Genomic DNA, 16923 nt, shown 5'->3' with positions numbered 1-16923 from the left:
GTGGACTGATGAGACAAAAGTGTGTCCCATTATGTGTGGTGTAAAAGTAACACCACATTTCAGAAAAAGAGCATCATACCAACAGTAAAATATGGTGGTGGTAGTGTGATGGTCTGGGGTTGTTTTGCTGCTTCAGGACGTGTAAGACTTGCTGTGATAGATAGAAACATAAATTCTGCTGTGTACCAAAATATCCCGGAGGAGATGTCCACCCATCTGTTTGTGACCTAAAGCTAAAGCGAACTTGGTTTTTGCAGCAGGACGATGCACAAAGCACACCAGCAAGTCCACTTCGGAATGGCTGTAGAAAAAAAAAAATGAAAATTTTGTGGAGTAGCCAGTCAAAGTCCTGACCTGAATCCAATTGAAATGATGTGGCACGACCTTAAAAAGGCGGTTCATGCTCGAAAACCCTCCAATGTGGCTGAATTACAACAATTCTGCAAAGATGAGTGGGCCAAAATACCTCCACACCGCTGTAACAGACTCATTTTAAGTTATCGAAAACCCTTGACTGCAGTTGTTGCTGCTAAGGGTGGCCCAACCAGTTATTAGGTTTAGGAGGCAAACACTTTTTCATACAGGGCTATGCAGTTTTGGATTTTTCTTTACCTAAATGATAAAACCTTCATTGAAAAACTACATGATGTGAGTACTTGTGTTATCTTTGACTAATATTTAAATTTATTTGATGATCTAAAACATTAAAGTGATCATCAAATAAATTTAAATTTGTCTGATAATTGTGATTTATATATGTTTTTTCACACATTTCATATTAATTTCTCAAATTTTAGATTTTGTAAAGCCGCTTTGTGACAATGACCATTGCTAAAAGCGCTATATAAATAAAATTTAATTAAATTAAAAACGAGCATGAATGAAACAAGTACAAGGGCATGTTTACAATGTTGTTGTATCTATATATGTTTCACTTTACAACATATAGAATGTTTACAGAGATGTCAATATTGACACAGACAGATAAAGAAGTTTAACGAAGGGTGGGGCGGGGGGTCCAGAATTGAAGACAAATCATGCAGTGTACAGTAAGTGTCACGGACACATCAGTCTCCGCCCCCAATCAACGCTCCCAATCTCACGAATTCTAATCACATACACCTGAACCTCATCACCAACACATACAAATACACCTCACTTCCCTTCACTCAGCGTCTAGTCTCCCCTACAGACAAGGACTCCATGACTCACCTGTTCCAAACTATCTTCCCACTCTGTGTCTCCGGCCTTCTCGTCTCCTTCCCTCCGTGTCCTGTTTACCAGTTCCACTGTTCCTGATCCTCTGTCCACCAGCTCCAGCGCCATATCAGATAAGACTTTCCTGTTTACTCTCTTTACCCACATCTCACCCCAAACAGTTTATATTCATTGTAAATAAAAGCGCCCTTCGGGTTTTCTATATTCCTGTCTGTGGAGTCTGTTATTCCGTAACAATGAGACCATCAACTATGACAAAGTTGCTCACTTTAAGGTTAATTTAATAACATATGCATCCAACTATTTCACCTACTGTAAGGCAGTACCTATTGCACTGTCTGTACAGTTTATATTTATGTGCAGATACTTCATACAGATGTTTACAGATATTTATACATATGTTTACTCAAAGCTCTTTGCACTTACTGACTTTACTTCCAATTACCATCATTACAACAGCTGGATTTTATTCATGTTATTCTTTTGTATTTTGTACTTGCACTGATTTTATTTTTTAAACAACTACTGTGTGTGTCTTATCATGACCAATGGGGATAAATAAAGTTTTTTAATGTAATTGAATTGAAAAAGGGGGTTTTCATACAGGATTCGAGAGTTGGGTTCAACAACTGTGCAAATGCACGGCTTGTAATGGAGCCCATGTTGATAGAGGAAGAGTCAGTTAGTAAAAAAAGTCACTTTTCATTACTTTTGCTACAGCCCTTTTAGTATTACTACTATAAACAGGCGTTTCCATCATAGCCAGTCTGGTCCAGAACTTCAAAACTATCACAGTATACCTGTCATTATATAACATTTATGACACCCGTGTAGAGACACCATGCATTTTTCCTGCTGCCCTAGTGAGGTCCTTTAACTCAATTAAATACTAATGCAGCTAGTTAATGCTTAAATCTAACCATAATCGTAGCTGAAATGAAAGCTACTTTTTAAAGAAAACACATATATCCTTTAAATCTGTGAGATATTCTTATCCTTGCGGGGACACATGTTCCGTACAAATATAAAAAACATGCCCCCAACCCCACCCCAACACACACACACACACACCATGTGCCAAATTTAAATTCAGTCTAACAGGTGTAGTCTGAGCTGAGGAAGGAAAACCAAGAGGAGCAAATGAAAAAAAAATGTCCCACATTTTTCACATACTGTAACACTGTGACTACCTAGTATTATTTTTTTATTATTATTATTATTTAAAGTCTTCCAAAAAAATGCTACAAAAAACACACAGCTGTGGTAATAATTTTAACCATTTTATAATAGATTACCAGAATTTAAAATGAAATAAAGTAAAATTAGTTTGTGATTCTTGATGTGTGCTACTTAACGCTTATGGTTGAGTGTAAAGAGAAAAAGTATATATATATATACTGCACATATATATTTTTATTATTATTCATAGTACGATTTGAATATGTTGTCGTTCCTAAAGTTGTCCAGCAGGGGGCAGAGCGCCTGAGTGTTTATTATAATGAAGATGGGGGGAGCGCTTTTCCAGCTTGACTCTGTGTGTGTGTGTGTGTGTGTGTGTGTGATCCCAAACCCGAGTGGCCTGTGCAGAAGGCCGGGGGTTAGACCGAGCAAATGGAGCAACGCAAATGAATCTCGAAAAAAAAAAAACCCAGCAGAGAATCACAACCACAGCGGCGTTTCGGGAATGTAATTCCTCCTGTCTTTTGTCTTCCTCGTCCCTCCTCATTTCCTTCATGTCTCCTCGCCGGAGTGAAGGTAAGATCCTTCGTTTCTCTCTGTTTATTTATTTATTTCTTCCACACTTGGTCGAGCTTTATTTCCCGGCTCCTTTGTTGAGACTCCAGCCCGTGTCCCTGTCCGTTTCCGCACAGCGCGTTTTCTCTCCGCGTTTCTCCCCGAATCTCCGCAGTTCAGCTGCACGTTAACGTCCTTTTGTTGTGACCGTGAGATGAGAGCGTTAGCAGTCTGTGTCTTTAACAGGGTCTCTGGGCTGGAAAAACGAAACGTGGCTGTTCAAAACCCTCCGAGAAGATTCACTACGTATTCCTAATCACTCCGTTAATAGCTGTATAATCTACATAATCTACATAATCTCAGCAATAATAACCTGAAACACAGTAACGCATGAAATAACTGTCAGACCTGATGTCGGTTTAATAGGAGATTCATTTCTAAATGTCCAGCAAGACATCAGTGGTGTTTCATTCAGGATTTAAATGAGGAAATCAAACCATTTTATTCGCCTGTAGACAGATTATTACTATGTTATAATAGGAGCTCATTAAATGTTTGTGGTTGAAATGCTGTAATTAAGTAATTAATACATCTTTAAAGCTGATGATGTTTATTATAATTTTTACACTGGGATTGTATTTTATTGAAATTAAATATTTTGAAAACATCAGCTTTTTTTTATTTTATATCCCCCAGGTCGAGATCAGGCGATATAGTCATGGACGACGGTGTGAAGCGGCGAGGAAGATCTGCAGTAAGCAATCAACTCTACTTAATGCAAGGAAAGTGGTTTTGACATCACGCCAGTCTACGCCACCGGGACATCTGAGTCAACGCCTGGCTCTGACAGACGTACACATGGGTTACACATTCTATATGTGACCAGGATATTTAAAAAACATTTTTAAAAAGGCTTGTCCAGAACCAGCACACACCCGGACTGAGCTTTGATACAGAGCTTTGATACAGAAATCACTGGCAGTCATGTCTCTCTCTGTAAGTGTTTTTATGTGTTTGTTTGTTGTTGTTTTTTTATTATTGAAAGCACATAGTCTAACATGCAGACTTTGGTATTTACCGTTCACCGCTGTTAAATCCCCTCCTGTTGGGACCAATCGTTTGAAACCCCTCCGGGAGAGAGGAGGAGAAGTGATCGGGGCTCAGCTTGTCCCAGAGTAGTTCAACCCCCCAAGGGAGAGAGAAGGAGAAAGACAGTGAAAATGAGGGAGGTAAAGCTTGAGCAGATGACAAAAGGACCCCTAAAACCGGGGGACAGATGTGGAACCCCCTCCCCCGCTCATTCCTCTCGTTATCATCTGTTCCCTTTCTCTCTCTCTCATCTACGTATCGACTCTATTGTGCTTTAATAAAAGCAGCCAGGAAAGTCACACTTACCATATGTATAGGGTTAGTAACCAGTTGTCAGTCAGTCGAGCCAGTACTGATCTTTCAGTGGCTCTAGTAAAGTGTGCTGATGAATAAAAGTCATCCCTAACAACCTGCAACCTCAGAGTAGCTCATTTGACTTCATGACTCTATTTGCATAGACTATTCTGCATAACCCTAATACTGCAGATCTAATGGAGAGTCGCCCGACACATACCTTTTTTTTCGACTGCGAAACCTTAGTATCGGTACGCTCAGAAGTATGTTTTAACAAAAAAAAGCATGAAGGCATCATATCTTTCACAGAAATGGCTCGGATTTATTTAACAGCCTCTGCGAATACACTTAACAGCTGTTCCTAATTTGTAAACCTTCTTAATGAATTGAAGCCACTTTCTACAATTAGAAGTAATGGAAAGGGAGAATTGTTTTTTATGTGTGACCTCCAACAGACTTTTTCCAGCTTCTGTCGGTTTCTGTTTGTCAAGCAAGCAGAAAAACAAGGTCATTTTATCTCATGGCCAGTTGTTTGTGTAATCTGCTGAACTCGTGTAAACTGTAGTGTTATTCTGTATAATAGGCCTAATGTTTGGCTTGCCTTGCTGTTTGTCTTCTTGGTTTAGTCCTGTTCTGCCAGTAGAACTTGTGCAAGTCTAACCGGTGCAGTATTTAGCTGAGGTGGATCTCTGCAAAGTGAGCTTGGCTAAACTGACTTAAGACTTTTTAAATCCAAACACATTGGATTTACTTCGCCAAATTGTGTTATGAATGGCATTTCTGGTATGCTGGTGTGGTGTGACACGGCTGACTGTCCCTGCATATGCACTGAGTATCCACATGTACAACCAAGACTTGTCTTCCTTTTAAAACTTTTAATGCAGCCCATTTCTTCAAACTTTTCCTGTACTTTGCATAAAATAGTTGAAGTTTTAGGTTTCTCTGATTTGTTTCAGTGATTGCATAAATTTTCTCTTACTTTATCGACTTTAATTTAAATTTGAACTTTTATTTTACTTTTGTAGTCTTTCCAATGTAGTTTTTTTCATCGCTTTCCTTTCCCCCTAATTGTAGTAAATACAATGAACAACACACCCCCTTTTTTGCTTTTTATCACTCTGTTCCATGTCTAGATTTGTATCAGTATTCTCCATGACTATGTTTTGTCTGTTTCTATACAACAAATTGTGCCAATCTAAATCTATCTTTCCTTCTTTGTTCCATTTTTCTCTCAGACGGTGCTAGCAAAGGCGTTATATGATAATGCGGCTGAGAGTCCGGAGGAGCTGGCTTTCCGGAAAGGTGACATCTTGATGGTGCTGGAGCAGGAGCAAGATGGTGGGCCGGGGTGGTGGCTCTGCTCCCTCCACGGGCGCCAAGGCATCGCCCCTGCTAACCGCTTACGGCTCCTCCAGACAGCACCGGATGCCCCCCGTGCCCCCAGTGTGGACTCAGTTTATCTCTTTCCAGTTCAGCAGGGACACATTAATGGGCATCGCCTGGAAGATGGGGACGGAGTGTATCTCTCTCCTCCAAGCCTAGCTGAAGGGGTGTACCAGAGTCCTGCAGGGGCATCAGGATCTGGTAGTCGTCCACGCTCCCACTCCAGCTCTGGTGCTAGGCCACGGCCAGAATGGGCAGATATAGGAGTTGAAGGACGTCCACGCTCACCTTCCCTTAGAGGACGGACAGGAGAAGCGGGTTCAGTATATCAGACTCCTGCCACTACAGCACCACTAGGGGCACCTTACAGATCGCAGGGTAATTCAGTGTACCTGTCACCCAGTGCTGTGCCCAGATCTACCGTTGAAACAGGAAGCGAGGCTGCTTATCTGAGCCCAAGAGATTCAAGCATCACAGGCCATTCAGATGCCTGTTATTTGGTTCCTCGGCCAACCGTTGCAGCTTTACCAGGTGAGGATTTTTATCAAACTCCGGTTAACATGGCTTCAGTGCCAGTGCTTCAAGACGGAGTAACCAGTCAAGTTAAAACAGGTCAGGAACTTCCAGGAATGTACCAGACCCCGAGTGCACCAGGGACAGCCATAACTAGGACTCCACAAGCCGAGCGCAAGCTATCTGCTGGGTCTGTTGTGGTATCGGTTGCCTTGGGACAAAATGTAAACACACCCCCAACAAGCAGGTCATCTGCCAGAGCACAGGGTCAGTGTGCCACTCCCCCGGTGGGTCGTGAAAAAACATCACAGGTTTCCGTAAAAGGATCCCCCCTTCTTGTGAGGACTGCGAAATGCGGGCTGCCAGGGTCTCCTAATTTTGGACGTAAGCCTCCTCCACCAGCGCCGCCGGTTAGAAGTGTGACCCGGAAGGATTTACCACAGGGGCAGGCGCCATCACCGGCTGCAAAACCCACTATGCAGGCAGGTCCTCCTACGGAGACTGCTAAAGAGGGGGGAAAACAACGACAGATAAGTAAAGATGGTGGGAAGAAGAAGGACATAAAGATGATAAAGACGGAGTGCACACTTTCTGATGATGGAACACATGTTGATCAGGTAAAAACAATGATAAAATGATGGTAGAAACCATATTGTTTTACACTTATCCCATGCTGTTTCAGTTTCACATTATATTTAAATGTTAATAGTTAAATAGGACTTACCTGGAAGATGTTTGTATCGGTAGATTACAATGGACGTCTGCTGTTCTAGTGATTGTTAATATTGTTAAACCAGACTCACCTTGTTATATTTATGTGATGCTGTCTTGATATTCATGAACAAATTTTAGTTTGGTTGAGTTTATTTAGGTGAACTAGATAATAGATCTTGCAGCATTGAATACCTTGGAAGTGTACCAAGATGCATGGTTGTTGTTGTTTTTTTCTTCTGAAGTGAAACAGTGTCAATTACTGTTAATTACTGATAGTCATATGAAGCTTACAGTTAGTACGATAGTTCAAAAGAGTTAATCGGAAATCAGAAATTGATTTCTGGTTGATTTGTGTTTTCACATTCGGAACCCATGTGAACATTCGATCTCAAAGTCTGGTTTAAGTCTGCTGCAAAAAGTGGTCTCAAGAACGATACAGCATACTTGGGCAAAGATTGAATTAGATATGAAAGCCAACCGTACATGAACACGAAAGTAGATCACTGTTTAGATGCCAGTACCACCTTTCTCCTTTGAAGTCTGCATGTGCATTTAGCATGCCTCAATCTCATTCTCTCACCTACACAGCCATGTCTGATAAAGTAAGAAAGCACATGAGAGCGTTGCTCTTGACATGTTTCCAAAAATATCAATAATATTAGGCACAGCGTGTAGCCTAAATTTCATGTTCTCTCTTTTTTTTGTTTGTTTAATGTCTGCTCACAAACCAAGTAGGTTCATGCTGCCACATATGCTGTATCAAAGAGTGTGGCCAGTTGGGTAGAGTGGGGGCAATCGTTTCTGTGCACGGTACAAATCACTTGTGTATTGTGTGAAAACGGCCTAAATTGTTTGACTAAATAAGTGACTAGTTTTTGCTGTTCAGCTTTTACAAGACTTGGATTAGTCCTCATGTTCTTTTTCCTTTGTACAGGTGTATGACACTCCTCCTACAAACAGATGGCAGCAGCCAGTCCCCGCACTATCTGCCGAGGAAAGCGAGAGCATCTATAACACCCCTCGTGCTGTCCCTTTACACAATGAACAGGGATCAGAGGTAAATGTGCGACATGATGCAGTTTCCATGTAAAGTGTTCTTAATTTATCAGCATTTCAAATTGTTCATTGTTCATATAATCACTTCCCAACAGCAGTTTCTCAGCTCTCTCACAAGCAAAGAGTCATTCCTCCATTTCAGGGCCACACCTGTTTTTCACTGCTCTGAGCTAATCCCTTCTGTCTGTCGCCTTCCTCTCGTTCAGCTGGTCACACCCGTCTGTCTTAAGAGGACTTGCTGGTGTGACACTCGATTGCAGCTACCACAGTTATGCCTGAAAAGTTACCCCTTTTTATCCATCTCTAACAGAAGTATCATTACATCTATAAATAAGTAATTACTGCTTACAGAAGTTTAATGACACACCCTGTTAATCCAGAGATTTTTTTTTTCCTTTAATAAGGCAGTGGAAAGTACAGCCTCCATGTACGTGCTCTTATTCAGGGCCAACATTAAGCCACAAGAGCTCCCAACAAGGCTGCTCAGAGCCTGCGTCATTGCAGGGAAAGCACATAGAGCCAGCTGTCTGTTTGGAAATTACAATAGTGAAGAAATAGAGCACAGTTTAGCCTTTATACACAGCCCCCAGTGTTAGGAAGATGGGGAAAGTTCAGCTTTAAAACAGTGACTTTGTGAAAAAGGCGATTGTTTTCAACATAGTGGCAGCTATGATTGACAGATGGCTATGGGGGTATAATAAGAGCAATTTTCTAGTTCATGTGAATAACATCCTCTCTCTTCTTCTCTTGTTTCCTCGCTCTCTACTTCCTTCTTTACACTTTATTATGTGCCAGATTTATGATGTTCCCACCCATGCCCTGAATCCACCCTCAGACCTTGAGATGGAGACCTACAATGTCCCGGCATCACTTCCACTAAGCGAAGACATAGAAGAAGACGTTTACAGTGTCCCCAGTCTTCCAGGTCTGCCTTTAGACTCTGGTGAAATGCCAATGGAAGCAAGGGGAAACGCTGAGGTTTACTCTATTCCAAGTCCTGGAAAGTCGGAACTGGCATCCGAGGATTTCTCTGAAGCAGATGGAGGCATTTATGACATGCCCGCTCTCACAGTGGACATTCCTGCATGCCGTCTTTCTGCATCCAGCACCGGGTCGGGTGACATCCAGTGGAAAAGCTCTCTCTCGTCTCTCGTACAGTCAGCTCTAAGCTCTGCCTCAGTCGCCGCCACACCTTCACGGGACCTGGCCGCATCACTGGCCGAGATCTTGTCAGTATGGAAAGCAGGTCACTCTGGCGATATCCCGCCTTCTCTTCAGCAGGCATGGTCTCGTCTTGCAGACCTTGTTCCTGCACTGTCGGTGTGTGGTGCATCCCCTCCGGCTGACAGTCTGCTCACAATGGTCCGCCGAGCTCTCGAGGACTCCTCCACCATTTTGCAGAGCCAAACAAGACCGCGTCTGCCCTCTCAGGAGTCTCTCTCACGGAGGCCACTTCCTGCGTTGCCGGTTGCAGAGGTGAAGCCCATGTCAGGAGGAATGGGGTCTCGCAAGGGTAGCTGGATCCAGGAGCGCCCGCTCCCTCCTCCTCCTGTTCCTGCATTTCCGTTGCCTCCAGCGCCTGCATCACTTTCCCTTGCTGGAGAGATGAGTGAGGACGAGCAAGGGAACGAGTATGCAGGGATCGGGCTAACTCCTGCACCTCCAGTGTACCCTGCAGGAGACAGCGTAGGATACGTCAAGCTGCAGGTTAGGACATGGCTTTATTGTGTCACTTTCATGTCACATTCCAGAATGCTTTGTCACTATAGTTCCTGCTATCTATTTTCTTATTTATGGAAATCCTGTTTTGTCTCCTTCCTGAATATGGGTGTTATCATTTGAAATTTCATAGTATGATTTCACAATATCATGTGATAAAATCACCTATTTACAAACACGCAATCCGGTGGTGAAATGTCTTTGTACAAAAGTCACTTTGCACGTCCTCGTATGAATAACAAAAAACAAAAGTCTCCTAACTGTTCATCTTCCTTAGTAGGGTAGTATAAAATGGTATTAAAAATGAAAATGAAAATCAGTGTGGCTGCAAGGAAAGGCAGTACACTGAGCCAAAAAAAAAAAATCTGCCTAGTGTGTCGGTGCGTGGTGCTCCTTAGCCTGAAATAGACCATTGTTTTGTTTATTTGTGGTCATTAATGGCACATTTCTTTTTTTGTGCGCTTGATAGAAGTAGTGCATGATAAAGTCATGCTAGAAGTGGCAGCGATGTAATATGTTTACAGCAGTAGCAGCTCACAGAAAGTAGAGCTTGCTGTAGTCTGGGTCTGGAGGGGGTTGAGAAATTTTGAGGGAGTTGCAGCTGGAAACCAAAAAATTAACCACTAAAGTAAGAAGTAGGGAAAAAAATTGACAAACGGTAATAGATGGAATTGCATTTTTAACAGAATTTTGACAAAGTAAGCAGTGAGCAAACTGTGAAGTCTGGCGTTTGTCTCCTTGACAACACTGTGATACATGGGGACACATCTACAGCTTTTCGTACAGATTTTTAATAAAACTTACATAAGTTTCATACTTTGTTTCTTTTTCCCTTAAATTATCTGTGAAAGCAGGAGAATTTATGTGAGATTGTCTGGTGTTGACATTATTTCCCATGTGACATTAGCAGTAGATGTTTTCTCAGCTTCAAGGCCTTTTACTTGACATCTAATGATGTGTTTTTCATTATACTTGACAAGCAAAATGTCTTGTTCAGACTGCAGGCAAATCCAAGATGTTTCACAGACCTGATCTTTAGGACTGACTGTCCACACTGTTATTTAAAAGTGATCTGATCGGATTTGGCTCTGTTCAGACTTGCAGCTCAAATCTGACACGTTGGCAGGCTACCTGCATTTGTTGCCGCGGTAACGATGCCAGAGGCGTGGATACACTGTAGCACGTGTGATGTGTGACGTTAAATACTGGTGATTTATAACAACAGACGGATAACACGAAGGTCAATATCATTCATTGTTTATTCGTGGTCCATTTTGTCCATTGCCTTCCTGCCTGTTTTTCAACCATTGATCTATGTCCATACTACATGATCGCATGAACTCAAACTTCTGCATCACATTGCGAGTGACATAATGAACAGTATGAACTCTGATGTCAGTGGGTAGAGCATTCAGACTGAGACACATCTTAGGGATCCAATTTGAGACCACCACTGGATGTGGTTTAAATTTTTTTTTTTTTATGTTTTACAGACTACATAAAAGCAGTTTTATTCAAAACTGGTTCCAATCTAGATATGCCAAAAAAATTGATTTGTGCTGGTATTGTAAGGCCTTAAATTGTTCCTTTTTTTCTTCTCATCTCAATATGAAACATGAAGCTGTGTACACTGCATTTGATCAGTCAATTGTCATTATTTTAAGCTCCATCTATATGATAGCTATTTAGTACTCATAGTGCGTCAATAATGGTAACAAAAGTCACCCCAGGAACCCACAAGTAAGAGGATTTCAGGAGTCTGATTTTTTTTTTTTTATCAAATCACAATACATGGTGAGAAAGTTTCCATGTGGGTTATGCCAAATACATATTATAGATGTATTTCTGCTGGATTAAAAGATGATCATGATGTATGTTGCTAATGGAATAGAGTGGATTTTGCTGTTGTTTGTCATGCTGCAGTTGAGTAGTTTGTGTTACATTAACTGAGCTTTGATTCTGTATCCTAATCCAGGGAAAGCCTGAGCCGCCTCCTGACTCACAGGCTGAAACTGGCACTTCGCAGGTCATCTCTACAAATGAAACGAGAGTGAGCAACAACACATACAGACATTCACAAACATATCCTTAGTGGAAGTTTTATGTTTGCACAACCCAGATCTGTCGTCAGTAATTTACAATGACTCTTTATCCCCTCTTAGTTTTCTCTGGATTCCTCTTACGTTATGAAATGTTAGCTGAGGATTATTCATTTCATGCGCCATCATAATTAACAATTTAATTGCCTGTATTATAGATTGCATATCACTTATTATTTAATTGTATTACAAAACCGTGTATATCGCTAAACATAATCGTTATTATTAATGATCATCATCTTAACAGGGTACTGAAAATGATAGTCAAACAACTAATCGTGGAATCTGTCTTAGTTTCCTAAACCAGTCGTGAATAGATGATTATTGCCTCCTTTTTTCTCTGTAGTTGAGCCCCTCTTCTCCTCTTCCCCTCTCTCTGTCTCTCGAGGACTCCGAGCTGCTGGCCTTCTACTCGTCCCAAAGCCTGTCGCACCTCTCCTGCCTGGCTGACGCCATCGACTCCCTGTTCGGTAGCGTGCAGGGGAACCAGCCGCCGCGGATCTTTGTTTCCAGAGGGAAGAGTCTCATTGTGACGGCGCATAAGCTTGTTTTCATCGGGGACACGCTTGCTCGTCTTCTCAGCTCCACTGACCTCAGGGCAAAGGTGGGCCTGCATGTAGAGTCACAGTATCGAGGCAGCTTAATGCCAGATTTCAGAAGTGTTCATGAATTTTTATTTCAGCTGCAAAAGTATTAAATATCTGCTTGTTAACTAGTAGTTGGGTTTTGAGTAGGCAGTATTATTGTAAGGAGGGGCAGCATTACTTGATGGATGATGGCCAAAGCATGACTGACTCCAACCATCTGTGAATAGTTTTGGGTGTATGTTTGTGTGCGTGTGTGCGCCCACAAGACTTGAGTAAGCAGCATAATGCTTTTCTTAAAGAAGTAGCTCAGCCAAAAATAAATCTCTGTCCATTTTTTCTATCCCAGTTTTATTCAGTCAGCAAGTTTTTGTGATTTTTAGGGATTTAACTGTTAATGTAAAAAATTATACAGCTGAGACAATTAATCTCTTCAGAGGCAAATCTGTGATCACTTAGCCCTTCAGTTTGTACGCTGCCAAACTTGAGGCTGTAATATGGTGACTCATAAACCAAGAAACACACAACGGCAACACAATTTGGAAACACATCAGCATTATTGAACACCACATGTGTGGGACATGGGGTGACAGAAGAAGGATTGTACCTTTTTCAGTCTGTTCTCTATTTAATTCAATTAAACATATTCATAAAGCTCTTTTAACAATGGACAAATATGCATTTTTTTGCTTTATCAGCTTGTCCCTAGGGTGCAAGCAAGACGCAATGCTGGCAATGAAAAACTCCCTGAGAGGACGTGAGGAAGAAAGACAGTCAACCATAAATAAATTCCCTCTGTACCTTTATTCTGTTAGGTTAAAAGTACAGTTGTAAAATAGGAAATGGTTTTCAGTTCATATAAAGTACATTTTTTTGAGGTTACTAATTGTTCACTGATAGAAGCATGGGTACGAATCTGTTCGTGGTAGTTTCATTCCTAAAACTATTCAAGTGATTGCAGGCTCAAGTCATCACAAAGACTGTTTGTTCGTACCAATGCAGTCCACGGCACTCTTCATGCATATTAAATGGAACCTTCCTCAGTTTCCACATCTTTAAGCAGACCACACTGGGCCATTGAGTTTGGCTAGTGAAAACGAGTTAAAGCAAAGTTACGGTACTTATTGGAGTGATGTGTGTCATTCTCCTAAATAATAACAGGACTTATTTTAGACAGATTTCCAGCATATGCATTCTCATATTAATTTCTCTGCAGCAAATCAAAAATAGCCCCTGATAAAAATAAACATGGTTAAAAATATCAGGTTACTCTTTCCAATTTCCTGTCATTTTCTTCCCCCTTTCTTTTCTGGTAGCCATTTAGAAACATGCATGTGAAGGTCAGTAAGGATCTGATATTGACGTGTTTCAGGATTTACTGTCGTGTTTTTGCACCTTTTGTTTTGTTGTCATGCATTCCCATTTGCTCCTGCGTCCTTGGTTTTGTAACATGTTTTGCAATCAGGTGACTCTTTACTCTGAGCTTCCATTACAGAAAACAAACCTCACACACCACCCATGACTCTGCAGGACTACCTAACAACTCACGCACACTGTATCTGCTGTCTCTCCAGGTCACCACTTCCAGTGGACGTCTGTGTCAGGCCCTGAAGTCCGTAGTAGTTGCCACCAAAGATGCAGCTCAGAATTACCCCTCAGTCCAGGCTACGCAGGAAATGGTGGACAGAGTAGCTGAGCTATCCCAGCATGCCGCTGGATTCTCTGGGCTCCTTCAACGATTAGCAGAAATGTCTTGATGTCTTCTCTTTTTTTTATTATTATTATTATTCATGACAATGCCTTTTTTCATGACAATGCCTTATTTGTAGTGCATTATTTTTACTTTTTTTGTTTGTATGCAGAAGGGTATCATGATTGTGTCTGAGTCATCACACCAGTACTTGGTGAAGAGTTAAACTGTGCCTCGAGAAGGTTTATGTGCGATTGTGTGTGTGTGTGTGTGTGTGTAAGTGGGAATGTACCATGTGATTTATTTGTCTTTTTTGTGCCTAGCACAAATCTCTGTGTCTTAATAACTTATTGATGGGTGTTTGTTTTGGTGTGAGGATGTATGTTGCACGTTTTTGTAGTGGCTTATTTTTTGTATCGGTTTGATTTACTGGGTAACTTTTGGTTATGTCAGGTGCAGATCTTTTCTTTTACACATGTAAAAAAAAAAGGCTACCAGGGATTTTTTTTTCTGTTTTTATATGTAGTCTCAGTTTTTAACCGCTTCAGTTTGTGTCTTAAATCTCATGGGAAATCACACAAGCGCTTTCATAAGTGCTTCATATTGAGTTCTAGCTTGAACGTGAGTTCATGCAGAAAAGCAAGAAGGAACTCATGCTCAGTTTCAAAGGGAGATGGTGGCCCACTGAAAGCAAAGATTGTGTTTTTCTGGGATGATTTGTAATTTTGTCCTTTCCCACGACAGTGACTAAGTCTGAAACCTGTTCAGCTTGTTTCACTCCTTCTGTCCTGACTATTTCTCACAGCCTTCCGTTTCTTACATTTTTTTAATCCCCATTTTTACTCCTTAAACACCAGTTCTGCATGTAGACAAAAGCATGTCCGTGTGAATGCAGTTCTGGGAAAATATTCTCCACTATATGAATCAATAAATCGCAATTTTAAAAAGACAAAAAGTAATTAACTCTATGTGCAAACGTATAATCTTTTCTCACAGGCATGTGTCATGCCTTTATCTGGAATTCAGACAATATACTGTATTATCAATCACTTTTATATTTATAGAAATACTCATGTGTATAACAATCCAGTCAGAAATGATTCATAAGCATGTATTTTACTTAACTTCACATCTACATGTCCAGACAAGAGCCTGTTGCCTGTCTGTCCTGCGCCGTCATACACACACATATCCACTGTGACTGATATACAAGCCACAGTATCAATACATCCTTGCATATCTTTCATCTGTTTTAAACGATCGCTTAGTCTTTAAGATTCGATTATCCCAGCAATGTGATGAAAAACACCCTGTAAATTGTTTTCACCACCTTCTCAACATTATCATTAAACTCATGTACAGACTTGTTGGTTGGGTTTAAAACTGCCAACATACTTGTTATTGCCATTGTATTTATTGCAATGTAGTACTCTGCAATAGTAAGGCTTTAAGTATGAATATAGACATACAATAGTAATATTTCTGCGCACGACCCAGCTAAAACAAACAAATGGCCAATTGCAGGTCAAAAAAGAAGGACGGCAAAGCTAGGAGCACAATGTAATAGAGGTCCTTTAATCTCTGCTTATAATTTCAGTCATGCACAGATGAACTGACTAGGTTGCTATACTGTATGTAACCCGATCTAAACATAAATTGAATGTTATATTTAAAACAGAAATTATTTTGTTTACGCCTGTGCACAAGTGTAAAATCACTGTTTTGAGGAAGCTATCGCCACATATCTCACATATCACCTAGAGACGCATTGCTTCTTTCACCCAGCATGCATTTATTAAGTTTCCTTTCCAATAATAAAATGTTGAATTTGCCCATAAAGTGATGATTGAATTTGTGTAAAAAAAAAAGTGCCCTATTTCCCTTTTTTTATGTGAATTACATGGATTAAATTGTATGAGTGCACTATATAGTGAAAATATTGTGAGTTCACAACTGTGGGAGGAGTCTTCTAGTGGAAATTGTCGATGGGACAGTTGATAAGTGATTGCTAAAAGCAGTATTGTAATGCAAAGGCAGTCGTAAACACACAAAGGCATACATACAAAGCACAAGTTTTCCTTCCTCCCGCACCACCTTCTGTCCTGTCTTACAGCGCCCCCCAGTGGATCAGATCAGTATTACAGTTTTACTTCACACTCCGGAGTGAACTCTTGGTTAAAGTTCGATGACTTTACACTTATTTGTTTGACTGTATCTATTCTTACATATTCAAAGGCTTCTATGTCAATAATAAATACCTAAAAACTATTGAAAATTGTGCTTTGCTCAGCTCAAATGGTCTTATAGAAATAATTCTAATCGTATTTATTGTTTCTTTTTTTAATGACATGTATGCATGACTTTTTTTCTTTCTTTCTTTCTTTCTTTCTTTCTTTTTTAAAGAGAATATATATGCATGTACATGTAATTTAGGGATGTCTCCATCCATCATATTACTAGTTCTAGTTAAAATATCATTTGAAGAATGTGAAGATTTTGTTTTGCTCTTTTTGTACCAGAATGTATTTTTACACTCATTTCTTTTCTCTTTTTTTAGTTACTTTACACCTTCCTGGGTGATTAATGGAGCTTGGCCTCCTCCGGTATAAAATTGTCATTATTCAATTTTATTTCAAATACAGATTTTGTTAAAATGCAGTTGTCTAGAAATGTTTATTGCTTCAAGCTTGCATTTGTTGTTAGTGCATCGGGTTTCTTTCTCTTTGTTTAACAGCCCCAGCAGTTTTTACACACGTAATCAGTAAGTTACACGGCTAATGCGATGAGTTGAGCGTTTTCCAGTAGCCTGATAGTGACACGAAAACCGCTA

At 40.6% G+C, this 16923-nt stretch overlaps 1 protein-coding gene across 2 annotated transcripts; it reads left to right on the top strand.

Moving 5' to 3' along the window:
- Positions 1 to 2788: 2788 nt before the first annotated feature.
- On the top strand, positions 2789 to 16478 carry efs (embryonal Fyn-associated substrate). 2 transcript variants are annotated; one of them, XM_053497290.1, is made up of 8 exons: positions 2789 to 2973; positions 3649 to 3948; positions 5571 to 6848; positions 7880 to 8002; positions 8797 to 9708; positions 11696 to 11770; positions 12208 to 12423; positions 13978 to 16478. In XM_053497290.1, the coding sequence occupies exons 2-8, from the start codon at positions 3937 to 3939 to the stop codon at positions 14158 to 14160; spliced, it is 2799 nt and encodes a 932-aa protein (XP_053353265.1). In that variant the 5' UTR covers positions 2789 to 2973; positions 3649 to 3936; the 3' UTR covers positions 14161 to 16478. The 2 variants fall into 2 exon arrangements, with proteins under 2 accessions (XP_053353265.1, XP_053353256.1); XM_053497281.1 differs by having other exon boundaries at positions 12166 to 12423.
- The last annotated feature ends 445 nt before the right edge of the window (positions 16479 to 16923 follow it).

This window comes from Clarias gariepinus, chromosome 1 (assembly GCF_024256425.1).
Source record: "Clarias gariepinus isolate MV-2021 ecotype Netherlands chromosome 1, CGAR_prim_01v2, whole genome shotgun sequence".
Taxonomy (NCBI): domain Eukaryota; kingdom Metazoa; phylum Chordata; class Actinopteri; order Siluriformes; family Clariidae; genus Clarias; species Clarias gariepinus.
Note: the sequence above shows the minus strand (reverse complement) of the source record. Positions and strands in the feature narration are given on the sequence as shown.

Coding starts and splice junctions, on each gene's coding strand:
- efs (XM_053497281.1), top strand. Junction 6,849..7,879: donor ATGGAACACATGTTGATCAG/GTAAAAACAATG, acceptor TCCTTTGTACAG/GTGTATGACACTCCTCCTAC. Junction 9,709..11,695: donor TAGGATACGTCAAGCTGCAG/GTTAGGACATGG, acceptor ATCCTAATCCAG/GGAAAGCCTGAGCCGCCTCC.